General features: G+C 40.6%; 1 protein-coding gene across 2 annotated transcripts; it reads left to right on the top strand.

Moving 5' to 3' along the window:
• Positions 1 to 5232: 5232 nt before the first annotated feature.
• plekhb2 (pleckstrin homology domain containing, family B (evectins) member 2) lies at positions 5233 to 12998 on the top strand. 2 transcript variants are annotated; one of them, XM_024412785.2, is made up of 8 exons: positions 5233 to 5336; positions 5643 to 5691; positions 6023 to 6175; positions 6381 to 6483; positions 6592 to 6631; positions 8286 to 8372; positions 11172 to 11289; positions 11482 to 12998. In XM_024412785.2, exons 2-8 carry the CDS (start codon positions 5655 to 5657, stop codon positions 11625 to 11627), a joined length of 684 nt encoding a protein of 227 aa, XP_024268553.1. In that variant the 5' UTR covers positions 5233 to 5336; positions 5643 to 5654; the 3' UTR covers positions 11628 to 12998. The 2 variants fall into 2 exon arrangements, with proteins under 2 accessions (XP_024268553.1, XP_024268630.1); XM_024412862.2 differs by lacking the exon at positions 5233 to 5336 and adding an exon at positions 5379 to 5512.
• Positions 12999 to 14552: the final 1554 nt, after the last annotated feature.

Here is a 14552-nt window from a genome sequence, read left to right as displayed (position 1 = left end):
TTCATTTGTAGTTCTAAACATATTTAGGGTGTTTTTTACTCACTTTTTGTCACAAAATTATTCCTCTCTCCTTCAGCGTCCATCACAATTACGAGCACATGGCCATTTATGTAAATTAGGCGATGACGTCATTCAGCTACTTTCCTTACTGAGGAGTTGGCAACACTGATTTCAGCTGGCAGGTTTTTAACCGGTTCGTATAGATCACTTTCGTTCTCGGTTCTGTTCCTCTAAAAAAATTGTTGTTTTCTGTTCTGTTCCTTGAACATGTTACAATCCCTGATGTATAGGCTACCTGCGCCTCCCATCTGAAGCATACGTTACTGTAGTGTATTGATGACGTTACAAGTGTAATTCCGAAATTAGGGAGAGATATTTAATTAGAGAAGAATGGATTTACTTTTTCAATGCTAGTTAAGGAATACTATAGTTATCAAGTTTCACATCAGATTTATTAACTACAAAAAGGTAAGACCTGTTTGTAATTATAGTGCTGCTCTGCACACAACATGCTTGTTAGCCCAACTAGGAAATTCAAAGACATTCAAAGTTCCTTCATAAAAGCCGATCCTCCGTAAGTATAATTCTGTGGGCCTATTTCTGGTAATGCATGTCATAACAAGATGCCCAGCACTTCAAGTCGAGCTTCCTCTATCCTCACCCTCAATTTCAGTTGCATCTTGCGCTTTACGTGACTGGCAGCATAGTGTTTGTCTTTCATTACAATTAATGAAAGACTGTTACATTCTGTTACAGCGAAATAGAATTTGCTCTTAATTACTTATCTATGCAAATTAAATCGATTACCCACTCCACAGCAAACTGTTCTAGCTGCACTGATTAGTAAAGTAATTCAATGTCGAGTTAAATCTTTTTTTAGATTATTAAAATATTTCAGAGGTTTAAAAAAAAATGAACGAAAACAATATAAACCGCTTCAGAACTTTTTGCTGGTCGGAATAAAATAAATAAATAATGGTTTTGTTCAGAACTAAACGGTTGGAAAATAACTTTGGTTCCAAACCTTGCTACATCACACAAAATCAGCAAAAAAAGAAACGTCCCTTTTTCAGGACCCTGTTTTTCAAATATAATTTGTAAAAATCCAAATAACTTCACAGATCTTCATTGTAAAGGATTTAAACACTGTTTCCCATGCTTGTTCAATGAACCATACATAATTAATGAACATGAACCTGTAGAACGGTCATTAAGACACTAACAGCTTACAGACAGTAGGCAATTAAGGTCACAGTTATGAAACCTTAGGAAACTAAAGAGGCTTTCTACAGACTCTGAAAAACACCAAAAGAAAGATGCCCAGGGTCACTGCTCATCTGCTTGAATGTGCCTTCGGCATGCTGCAAGGAGGCATGAGGACTGCAGATGTGGCCAGGGAAATCAATTGCAATGTCCGTACTGTGAGATACCTAAGACAGCGCTACAGGGAGACATGATGGACAGCTGATCATCCACGCAGTGGCAGACCACGTGTAACAACACCTGCACAGGATCGTTACATCTGAACATCACACCTGCGGGACAGGTACAGGATGGCAACAACAACTGCCCGAGTTACACCAGGAACATACAATCCCTCCATCAGTGCTGAGACTATCCGCAATAGGCTGAGAGAGGCTGGACTGAGGACTAGTAGGCCTGTTGTGAGGCAGGTCCTCACCAGACATCACCGGCAACAACGTCACCTATGGGCACAAACCCACCGTCGCTGGACCAGACAGGACTGGCAAAAAGTGCTCTTCACTGACGAGTTGTGGTTTTGTCTCACCAGGGGTGATGGTTGGATTCGTGTTTATCGTCGAAGGAATGAGCATTACACCGAGGCCTGTACTCTGGAGCGGGATCGAGGAATCATGCGGTCTCTCCTTCACTGCAGCCGAAGTGAGTAAGACATTTAAACGTGTTAACCCTCGCAAGGCTGCAGGCCCAGACGGCATCCCCAGCCGCGCCCTCAGAGCATGCGCAGACCAGCTGGCCGGTGTGTTTACGGACATATTCAACCAATCCCTATACCAGTCTGCTGTTCCCACATGCTTCAAGAGGGCCACCATTGTTCCTGTTCCCAAGAAAGCTAAGGTAACTGAGCTAAACGACTACCGCCCGTAGCACTCACATCCGTCATCATGAAGTGCTTTGAGAGACTAGTCAAGGACCATATCACCTCCACCCTACCTGACACCCTTGACCCACTCCAATTTGCTTACCGCCCAAATAGGTCCACAGACGATGCAATCTCAACCACACTGCACACTGCCCTAACCCATCTGGACAAGAGGAATACCTATGTGAGAATGCTGTTCATCGACTACAGCTCGGCATTCAACACCATAGTACCCTCCAAGCTCGTCATCAAGCTCGAGACCCTGGGTCTCGACCCCGCCCCTGTGCAACTGGGTACTGGACTTCCTGACGGGCCGCCCCCAGGTGGTGAGGGTAGGCAACAACATCTCCTCCCCGCTGATCCTCAACACTGGGGCCCCACAAGGGTGCGTTCTGAGCCCCTCCTGTACTCCCTGTTCACCCACGACTGCGTGGCCATGCACGCCTCCAACTCAATCATCAAGTTTGCGGACGACACAACAGTGGTAGGCTTGATTACCAACAACGACGAGACGGCCTACAGGGAGGAGGTGAGGGCCCTCGGAGTGTGGTGTCAGGAAAATAACCTCACACTCAACGTCAACAAAACTAAGGAGATGATTGTGGACTTCAGGAAACAGCAGAGGGAACACCCCCATCCACATCGATGGAACAGTAGTGGAGAGGGTAGCAAGTTTTAAGTTCCTCGGCATACACATCACAGACAAACTGAATTGGTCCACTCACACAGACAGCATCGTGAGGAAGGCGCAGCAGCGCCTCTTCAACCTCAGGAGGCTGAAGAAATTCGGCTTGTCACCAAAAGCACTCACAAACTTCTACATATGCACAATCGAGAGCATCCTGGCGGGCTGTATCACCGCCTGGTATGGCAACTGCACCGCCCTCAACCGTAAGGCTCTCCAGAGGGTAGTGAGGTCTGCACAACGCATCACCGGGGGCAAACTACCTGCCCTCCAGGACACCTACACCACCCGATGCTACAGGAAGGCCATAAAGATCATCAAGGACATCAACCACCCGAGCCACTGCCTGTTCACCCCGCTGTCATCCAGAAGGCGAGGTCAGTACAGGTGCATCAAAGCTGGGACCGAGAGACTGAAAAACAGCTTCTATCTCAAGGCCATCAGACTGTTAAACAGCCACCACTAACATTGAGTGGCTACTGCCAACACACTGTCAATGACACTGACTCTACTCCAGCCACTTTAATCATGGGAATTGATGGGAAATGATGTAAATATATCACTAGCCACTTTAAACAATGCTACCTTATATAATGTTACTTACCCTACATTGTTCATCTCATATGCATACGTTGATACTGTACTCTATATCATCGACTGCATCCTTATGTAATACATGTATCACTAGCCACTTTAACTATGCCACTTGGTTTACATACTTATCTCATATGTGTATATACTGTACTCGATATCATCTACTGTATCTTGCCTATGCTGCTCTGTACCATCACTCATTCATATATCCTTATGTACATATTCTTTATCCCCTTACACTGTGTATAAGACAGTCGTTTTTTTTTGGAATTGTTAGTTAGATTACTTGCTCGTTATTACTGCATTGTCGGAACTAGAAGCACAAGCATTTCGCTACACTCGCATTAACATCTGCTAACCATGTGTATGTGTGACAAATAAAATTTGATTTGATTTGATTTGAGGTGGAGGGTCCGTCAAGGTCTGGGGCGGTGTGTCACAGCATCATCGAACTGAGCTTGTTGTCATAGCAGGTCATCTCAATGCTGTGCGTTACAGGGAAGAAATCCACCTCCCTCATGTGGTACCTTTCCTACAGGCTCATCCTGACATGCCCTCCAGCTTGTTCTGTGTGTGATTTCCTGCAAGACAGGAATGTCAGTGTTCTGCCATGGCCAGCAAAGAGCCCAGATCTCAATCCCATTGAGCCCGTCTGGAACCTGTTGGATCGGAGGGTGAGGGCTAGGGCCATTCCCCCCAGAAATGTCCGGGAACTTGCAGGTGCCTTGGTGGAAGAGTGGGGTAACATCTCACATCAAGAACTGGAACATCTGGTGCAATCCATGAGGAGGAGATGCACTGCAGTACTTAATGCAGCTGGTGGCCACACCAGATTCTGACTTCTACTTTTGATTTTGACCCCATCCCCCCTTTTTTTCAGGGACACATTTATCAATTTCTGTAGGTCACTTGTCTGTGGAACTTTTTCAGTTTATATCTCAGTTGTTGAATATTGTTATGTTCATACAAATATTTACACAAGTAAAAATATTTACACAAGTTAAGTTTGCTGAAAATATACGCAGTGAAAGACATTTCTTTTTTTTGCTGAGTTTATGTGTACCAAGTCATTGCTCTCTCGCTCTGCTGTGTGTGCATCTTGCTAGCTGTTACTCAAATGGCGAGGGGCTGAAGCTCATTGCCTAGAACTCAAATTGCTCGGGGCTGGCTCACGTGTTGGGGAAATGGCAGGGCACAGCTTCCAGAAAAGCAGTCGCTTTCAAACTAGGATTTGGCTAATTGTGTTAAAGCAGGAATTCTGCATGTATGAACTACACATTAACACATCCATCCCAAAGCGGGAGTTTAAAAAAAATACTTAGTCGTCACCGAAGTTCCGGAGCATGTAGTTAAGCAAGCTAGCTAACTATATTATTAGCAATGTTGGCTAACTTATCAAGCTAAAATCTTACTGATGTAAGAATTGTTTCAACCTCAAAAACACTTGAACACAATCATGTCGGATTTCCGACTACCCAGTTTCCCATTTCGCACAAGCACGCAACGTCACCTATTGATGATTTTCCCACTAGTAATTAAGAGTTGGAGGGACATTTAAGTGGATTTTTCCCTGTCGTATGTGGTAAATACCACCTTGCCCACTTGGTTATGAACAAAGCATCCATTAGCTGAACATTAACTACAGATATTCATAATTCATGACATCCTAGATTTTCTTTGTCTCAAAAGATACAGATTTGAACATGTCCTTATGATTGGATAACTTTAGGGTTTGGCTCCTTTATATTTTAAAAGTAAAGACAATAACGACTTATTATTGTAACATTACAGCGAACGAATAATATGCTTGTTTATCGTGGCTTCAATTCCCAGCATTCTAATTAAGGACCAGTCAGCTGATATTGATGATGTCATTCAAAACAAGACAGTTAACTTTTGTCCTCTCAGGGCTTTGAAAAGGACGTTCCACAAGAGGTAATTTAATTACAGATATGGCATGTGTAGCTAGTCATATTATAATCGACAGCAATATTGTCTGAATAAGCTTCAAAACATAGTTTACCAAAGTGTCAAATGCCAACGTAAATAGATTCGGTCAGCTAACGTTCCCCAGCTAACGTTAGTTAGCATACCAGGCACTAGTGTAGGCAGTGAGTGTTACGATGGTTTAGCTAAACTAGCTATTAGATATGAAAATGACCTTGTAGATAGTTAGATTTCGCTATATCCAGTAAGCATTTTTGTTGTTGTTTCCAAATGTTTATAATTGTTTATTTTCAGAGTAACCTAACGATGTCGATTGTGAAAAGTGGCTTCCTCCATCGGCAGAGTGAGTGGAGCTGTAGCTAACGTTAGCTGTACACTGTCACTAGTGCAGTACACAAGTCTGTCACAAACCTGGAGTGTAATCATTACTCCAAACGTTTTGCAACGAAAACTAGCGTTTCTATTGGACAGATTCATGTAGGTTCCTCCCTGTTTTCTGAACATGTTCAATAGAAGTGCTTGTTTTCGTTGCAGAAATATTTTCTTTTTTTCCTGACACTTCACAGAATTTCGTCATGTAGCTTTTCAATACCACCATGGGCTTTTTGGGGCTTAGACCTATGTTTGCACAAAGTGCTAAGAGTAATTAAATAAAATATAATTAAATTATACAGGCACTATTCTGCGGCGGTGGAAGAGGAACTGGTTTGATCTGTGGTCTGATGGGCGGCTGGTTTTCTATGATGACCAGCATCGGCGAGATATGGAGGATGAGATCCACATGAGAGTGGACTGCATTAACATTCGCAGTGCAACTGCATGTCAAGGTACTTGACTACTTACATCTGCTATACTTTTCTATCCAATCCTCTCAACTCACAATAGGATAAAATGTGAACTACCCCCCCAGCAATCTTAAGATGAATCCTCTAACTGTAAGTCACCCTGCATAAGAGCGTCTACTTAATGACTAAAATGTATCCACACCAACCCATCAACCAACAGTCCCATCCACCTTTTCACTGTCCACAGATCTAAACCCTCCAGAGGGCAGAAGTCGAGATGCCCTGCTCCAGATAGTCTGCAGAGATGGACGGGTTATCAGCATTTGTGGAGACAGTGCAGATGATGCACTGTAAGACATCTTTCCCATTGTAATTAATATGACTGATTAGTTGTGTGTGTATATGGGTTAGCCTGCTGAAAACTCATGTTTATTCTTGTTTTCCCATCGTTGTTTCAGGGCATGGACCATGGCTCTCCAGGATGCCAGAATCAGCTCTGTGAGTTTCTGCTGGTCTGCAAAGACCTTCTGCCTGCATATCCTAGTCTACTTATGGACAGTATTATAGCTCAGGTCTTAATATACAGTACCAGTCAAAAGTTTGGACACACCTACTCATTCCAGGGTTTTTCTTTATTTTTACTATTTTCTACGTTGTGGAATAGTAGTGATGACATCAAAACTATGAAGTAACACATGGAATAATGTAGTAACCAAAAAAATGTTAAACCAATCAAAATATATCTTATATTTGATATTCTTCAAAGTAGCCAAACCTTGACAGGTTTTCACTCTTGGCATTCTCTCAACCAGCTTCATGAGGTTGTCACCTGGAATGTGTTTCAATTAACAGGTGTGCCTTGTTAATTTGTGGAATTTCTTTCCTTAATGCGCTTAAGCCAATCAGTTGTTGTGACAAGGTAGGGGTGGTATACAGAAGATTGCCCTATTTGGTAAAAGACCATGTCCATATTAAGGCAAGAACAGCTCAAATAAGCAAAGATAATCGACAGTCCATCATTACTTGTGAGACATGAAAGTCAGTCAATCAGGAAAATTTCAAGAACTTTGAAAGTTTCTTCAAGTGCAGTCGCAAAAACCACAAAGAGCTATGATGAAACTGGCTCTCATGAGGACCGCCACAGGAAAGGAAGACCCGTAGTTACCTCTGCTGCAGAGCATAATTTCATTAGAGTTGACTGCACTTCAGATTGCAGCCCAAATAAATGCTTCACAGAGTTCAAGTAACAGACACATCTCAACATCAACTGTTCAGAGCAGACTGCGTGAATCAGGCCTTCATGGTTGACTTACTGCAAAGAAACCACTACTAAAGGACACAAATAAGAAGAGTGCACAGCATATGTGGGAACTCATTAAAGACTGCTGGAAAAGCATTCCAGGTGAAGCTGGTTGAGAGAATGTCAAGAGTGCAAAGCTGTCATCAAGGCAAAGGGTGGCTACTTTGAAGAATCTAAAATATATTTTGATTTAACACTTTTTTTTGGTTACTAAATCAAATTTTATTAGTCACATGCGGCGACTACAACAGGTGAAATGATTACTTACAAGCCCCTAACCAACAATGCAGTTTAAAAATATATATAATTACAGATAAGAACAAGCAAAAACTACATGATTCCATATGTGTTATTTCATAGTTTCGATGTTTTCACTATTATTCTACAATGTAGAAAATAGTAAAAATAAAGAAAAACCCTTGAATGAGTAGGTGTGTCCAAACTTTTGACTGGTACTGTGTATATATATTCAACTGCAATTATAAACTGACATATAGCTTATTATTCACAAGAAACTGGGATGTGAACACAATGCATAGGAGAGTAATATTGTGATATTAACAGTGGTGTGAAATATAGGGAATTGTGTTGAGACAAGCGGTTTGTCCCCAGACCAACACACACAGCACTGTCATGTCAAATGTGTAAATAATCTATAGAATGTGCATGTAGTATACATTTCATATAACTAAGCACTATTATTTATTTGCTCTTGACTGTCATATCAAAGTTCATTGTTTTTCAAACACCATGGCTGCGTTTACACAGGCAGCCCAATTCTGATATTTATTTTTGAGTAGGTGTGTGGAAACCTTTGACTGGTATTGTGTGTGTGTGTATCTATATTTTTAGGTGGTCGCTCCTCCTCAGATTGGCTTTGCACAGCAAATTGTTGCTTCTGCCCCTCCTCCATATTCTGAATATGGTCCTCCACCTCCGGTATGTATGTGAACCTGCTGCCTAGACTTTACTTTTCTAAATATGCTTTGAGCAGTCTAGTGCTACCGCTTTACAGTCTACCGCTTTACTTACTCCACATTTTGTTGTTACAGCCTGCTTTCAATCTACATGCAATACCCCTTAATGAGAGTGAACAGTTGGTTTTTAGACATTTTTGCACATTTATTGAAAATAAAATACAGAAATATCTCATAAGTATTCACACCCAAGTCAATACTTTGTAGAAGCACCTTTGGCAGCGATTATAGCCGTGAGTGTTTCTGGGTAAGTCTGAGGTTTCCACACCTGGATTGTGCATCATTTGCCCATTTATTCTTGAAAAAATTATTCAAGCTCTACCAAATTGGTTGCTAGACAACCATTTTCAGGTCTTGCCATAGATTTTCGAGTAGATTTAAATCCAACTGTAACTCGGCCACTCGGGAACATTGACTGCCTTTGTATGCAAGTCCAGTAAAGATTTGGCCGTGTGTTTTGGGGTATTGTCTTGCTGAAAGGTGAATTCATCTCTCAGTGTCTGGTAGAAGGCAGACTGAACCAGATTTTTCTCCAGGATTTTGCTTGTGCTTAGTTCTATTTCTTTTCTTTTTTTCAAAATCCTAACAAAAACCTCCCCAGTCCTTAACAATTACATGCATACCCATAACATGATGCAGCCAACACTATGCTTGAAAATATAGAGTGGTACTCAGTAATGTATTGGATTTTCCCCAAACATAACACTTTGTATTCAGGAGAAATAGCTAATTGCTTTGACACATTTCAAATCATCAAATCAAATAAAATTTTTATTTGTCACATACACATGGTTAGCAGATGTTAATGCGAGTGTAGCGAAATGCTTGTGCTTCTAGTTCCGACAATGCAGTAATAACGAACAAGTAATCTAACTAACAATTCCAAAAAACTACTGTCTTATACACAGTGTAAGGGGATAAAGAATATGTACATAAGGATATATGAATGAGTGATGGTACAGAGCAGCATAGGCAAGATACAGTAGATGATATCGAGTACAGTATATACATATGAGATGAGTATGTAAACCAAGTGGCATAGTTAAAGTGGCTAGTGATACATGTATTACATAAGGATGCAGTCGATGATATAGAGTACAGTATCTACGTATGCATATGAGATGAATAATGTAGGGTAAGTAACATTATATAAGGTAGCATTGTTTAAAGTGGCTAGTGATATATTTACATCATTTCATCATTTATATCATTACATCATTTATTTGCAGTATTACTTTAGTTAGTGCCTTGTTGCAAACATCACATTTATTTATATAGTCCTTCGTACATCAGCTGATATCTCAAAGTGCTGTACAGAAACCCAGCCTAAAACCCCAAAGAGCAAGCAATGCAGGTGTAGAAGCACGGTGGCTAGGAAAAACTCCCTAGAAAGGCCAAAACCTAGGAAGAAACCTAGAGAGGAACCAGGCTATGTGGGGTGGCCAGTCCTCTTCTGGCTGTGCCGGGTGGAGATTATAACAGAACATGGCCAAGATGTTCAAATGTTCATAAATGACCAGCATGGTCTAATAATAATCACAGGCAGAACAGTTGAAACTGGAGCAGCGGCATGGCCAGGTGGACTGGGGACAGCAAGGAGTCATCATGTCAGGTAGTCCTGAGGCATGGTCCTAGGTCCTAGGGCTCAGGTCCTCCGAGAGAGAAAGAGAGAATTAGAGAGAGCACACTTAAATTCACACAGGACACCGAATAGGACAGGAGAAGTACTCCAGATATAACAAACTGACCCTAGCCCCCCGAGACACAAACTACTGCAGCATAAATACTGGAGGCTGAGACAGGAGGGGTCAGGAGACACTGTGGCCCCATCCGAGGACACCCCCGGACAGGGCCAAACAGGAAACATGATGCATGTATTGGAGTATTTTTTTGTTCTGTGCAGGCTTCCTTCTTTTCACTCTGTCAGTTAGGTTAGTATTGTGGAGTAACTATAATGTTGTTGTTCTATCTTCAGTTTTCTCCAATCACAGCCATTAAACTAACTGTTCTTTTAAATCACCATTGGCCTCATGGTGAAATTCCTGAGCGGTTTTCTTCCTCTCCGGCAACTAAGTTAGGATGGATGCCTGTATCTTTGTAGTGACTGGGTGTATTGAGACAACATCCAAAGTGTAATTAAGAACTTCACTATCAAAGGGTTATTCAATGTCTGCCTTTAAAAAAGTTAAATGTACTTTTTTTCACACCAATAGGTGCCCTTTGTGAGACATTGGAAAACGTCCCTGGTCTTTGTGGTTGAATCTGTTTGAAATTCACTGCTCGACCGAAGGACCTTACAATAATCTGTATGTCTTGAGTACAGAGATGAGGTAGTCATTAAAAAATCATGTTGAACACTATTATTGCACACAGTGAGTCCATGCAACTTATTATGTGACTTGTTAAGCAAATTTCTATAACAAAGGGGTTGAATACTTATTGACTCGAGACATTTCAGTTTTTCACATGTAATTAATATATTTTAAAAAACATAATTCCACTTTGACATTATGGGGTATTGTGTGTTGGCCCGTGACAACAAATCTACATGTAATCAATTTTACCTTCAAGCTGTAACACAACAAAATATGGAAAAAAGTAAAGGGGTGTGAGAACTTTCTGAAGGCACTGTAACATGGTGTTTATGCTATATATTGTGGTTTTGGATAAATGTATATGGCTTGCATCAGTTCTCTTGATACCAGGGCAGTAGTGGTAGTCTCCCCAATAGTGACACAAGTGATATCTGCCTTTCCAACAGGTTTATGTTCCGGATGCTTATGGAGGGTATGCCCCAGCTCCTCCTGTCCATGGCACACAGATCATTTACTCAGCTGATGGGCAGCCCTATGCTGTTGCATACCCCTATCAGTACCAAGGTACGCATAGGGTGAATTCACACTTTTTTAGTTTGCATGCTCCCGAAGGAATGTCGAAGTTACGTTGATAATCACATTTAATTAAATGTTCCTTTGTTCTTTTAATGGATGTAATCTTTCAGTTACTATTTTGCAATATAGCTTTTTTTCACCATTCTAACTCCAGTTAATGTTTCCCACCGTGATTTGTAGGAGCATATCCTATGAGGAATCCCCAAGGGATGAATCAGGTTATTGTTCACGAGCGTCAACGTGACGATGGAGGAGACGTGGCTCTCAGCATGCTCGCTGGAGCTGCGACTGGATTGGCTCTTGGCTCTCTCTTCTCTGTCTTCTAGTGTCTTCATAGGAACAGCTTACAACGATACCCACCCCCAACTGACACACCGTTCCCACATGTTGGTAGCACTGCAACTTCATCTCTAGCCATGTGACAGCGATGGAGGAGTTAAATGTATGTGATGGTTGGGCTGTGTTCACCTATGACGCATGATTGTGATGTGCCAGTAAATTACTCCATTTGTGTCCTTACCAAAACTTTTGATGTATTAATGCTCTAGCACTTTCTATTAGGCACAGTAGCTATTATGCAGCTAGCCTCTTTTGTTTGTACTGTCTGTCCTTCTGTTTGAAACACGAATGTACTTTTGAATAAACACAAATGATAATTGGATATTATAATGCACATTTGAAGGAAAGGTTTTGAGAGAGATATTAAATATGTATCTTTTCAGGTCTAGCAAATTTCAAGTGTTCTGATGTCCCATGTAGTAGAGTGGTCAATAAGACTGTGGAAAAGAGTATAGTGGCACCTGCCTGAGTGTGTAGGCTACATTTCTTTGTTCCTTTGAGGGTTGTGCATCCTGATTCTTCACCTAAAACCTGTCTTACATCCAATGTGCTTTTGTGAGGGTTTTCTACTTCATCTTTGTCATTTTACTCACCTTCATATGTTGTTACTTCGTTATTGTCATTCCTTTAATAACATGGTAAGATATTAGATATAATTTGTTAAGGGGAAGTGAACATGGGATTTGTTTTCTTCTTTACTACAGTCCTTGTTTTGTTTTCCTATTACTATTGTCCGCTGTTAAACCTGTATTTTATCTCACGTTTGAATGGATTTTCAGGAGCTGCATGTGTTTGTTAGGGTATGCACAAGCGTCATCAGGTTCATCTTAAGTTTAATCGTTGCTACAACAGAGAACTGAAAGATACTCCTTGACATTTTAATTGTTTTGACTTTACTCACACTCCCAAAATGATTTAAATATTTAACTTTTTCCTGTTACTGATATTAATGGTATATTTGACTAATTACATTGTGCTCTTTGGTTAAGTGGGTAAGTTACTAGTTAAATAATTGAGTGGCACCGTTTTTTTTTTATCACTGAACACATAGAGACTGGTTTCTCACCTATTAACCTTTTATATTCAATTTCAAAGTCTTACATTTCATTCAAAGTTATGCCACCTTGTATAGACATTTGGAATACTAGGTTATGTTTCCTCTTGACATGAAGGTTGTATACAGTAATTTATGATATAGGATATTTATTTGATAACAAATGAAGTAAAAATCATACCTTACATTTCAAATGGGAAACATGCTTTGTTATGCAGAATGCATGCATTGTTTATTGCTCTTCAGTGATGTATGACATTTTAACCATTATGTATTAAATTATCATTAAATTCACATTAATTCACTTTTGAAACTATATGTAAATCCTAGCAACTTCTGAGTTCCACCTTGGCTCAAGGGAAGCTGCTTGATGTCACACGGGCTGCGTTTACACAGACTGCCCAATTCGGATCTCTTTTCCAGTAATTTGTCTTTTGACTGGTCATTTGACCAATCACATCAGATCTTTTTCAGATCTGATTGGTAAAAATACCAATTACTGAAACTACATATCAGAATTGGACTGCCTGTGTACACACAGCCATGGTGTTTGAAAAACAATCAACTTTGATATGACAGTCGAGAGCAAATCAATAATAGTGCTTAGTTATATGAAATGTAGACTACACGCACATTCTATAGATTATTTACACATTTGACATGACTGTTGGGTCTGGGGACAAAACACTTGTCTCTTAACACCGTTCCCTATATTTCACACCACTGTTAGTATCACAATATTACTCTCCTATGCATTGTGTTCACATCCCAGTTTCTTGTGAATGATAAGCTATATGTCAGTTTATAATTGCAGTTGGAAATATATACAGTACCAGTCAAAAGTTTGGACACACCTACTCATTCAAGGGTTATTCCTTATTTTACTATTTTCTACATTGTAGAATAATAGTGAAGACATCAAAACTATGAAATAACACATGGAATCATGTAGTAACCAAAAAGTGTTAAACCAACCAAAATATATTTTATATTTGATATTCTTCAAAGTAGCCACCCTTTACCTTGATGACAGGTTTGCACACTTGGCATTCTCTCAACCAGCTTAATGAGGTATTCACCTGGAATGCGTTTCAAGTAACAGGTGTGCCTTGTTAAATGTTAATTTGTGGAATTTCTTTACTTAATGCATTTGAGCCAATCGGTTGTGTTGTGACAAGGTTGGGGTGGTATATAGAATACAGCCCTATTTGGCAAAAGACCAAATTCATATTATGGCAGGAACAGCTCAAATAAGCAAAGAGAAACAACAGTTCATCATTACTTTAAGACATGACAGTCAGTCAATCCAGAAAATTTCAAGAACTTTGAAAGTTTCTTCAAGTGCAGTCACAAAAACCATCAAGCGCTATGATGAAACAGGCTCTCATGAGGACCATCACAGGAAAGGAAGACCCAGAGTTACCTCTGCTGCAGAGGATAAGTTCATTAGAGTTAACTGCACCTCAGATTGTAGCCAAAATAAATGTTTCAGAGGTCAAGTAACAGACGCATCTCAACATCAACAGTTCAGAGGAGACTGCGTGAATCAGGCCTTCATGGTCGAATTGCTGTAAAGAAACCACTACTAAAGTACACAAATAAGAGATTTGCTTGGGCCAAGAAACACAAGCAATGGACATTTGACCGGTGGAAATCTGTCCTTTGGTCTGATTAGTCCAAATTTGATATTTTTGGTTCCAACCACCGTGTCTTTGTGAGACGCAGAGTAGGTGAACGAATATGATCTCCGCATGTGTGATTCCCACTGTGAAGCATGGAGGAGGTATGATGTGTGGGGGTGCTTTACTGGTGACACTGTGATTTATTTAGAATTCAAGGCACACTTAATAAGCATGGC

Source organism: Oncorhynchus tshawytscha, linkage group LG01, assembly GCF_018296145.1.
Source record: "Oncorhynchus tshawytscha isolate Ot180627B linkage group LG01, Otsh_v2.0, whole genome shotgun sequence".
Lineage (NCBI taxonomy): Eukaryota > Metazoa > Chordata > Actinopteri > Salmoniformes > Salmonidae > Oncorhynchus > Oncorhynchus tshawytscha.
This window is presented reverse-complemented; position numbering and strand designations above follow the sequence as displayed.

What these genes read in the sequence shown, in the direction of transcription:
- plekhb2 (XM_024412785.2), top strand. Translation starts at nt 5,655, where the DNA reads ATGTCGATTGTGAAAAGTGGCTTCCTCCATCGGCAGA. An exon ending in TGGCTTCCTCCATCGGCAGA is followed by an intron (nt 5,692 to 6,022) that starts GTGAGTGGAGCT and finishes TAAATTATACAG; the next exon opens with GCACTATTCTGCGGCGGTGG. An exon ending in GACAGTGCAGATGATGCACT is followed by an intron (nt 6,484 to 6,591) that starts GTAAGACATCTT and finishes TCGTTGTTTCAG; the next exon opens with GGCATGGACCATGGCTCTCC.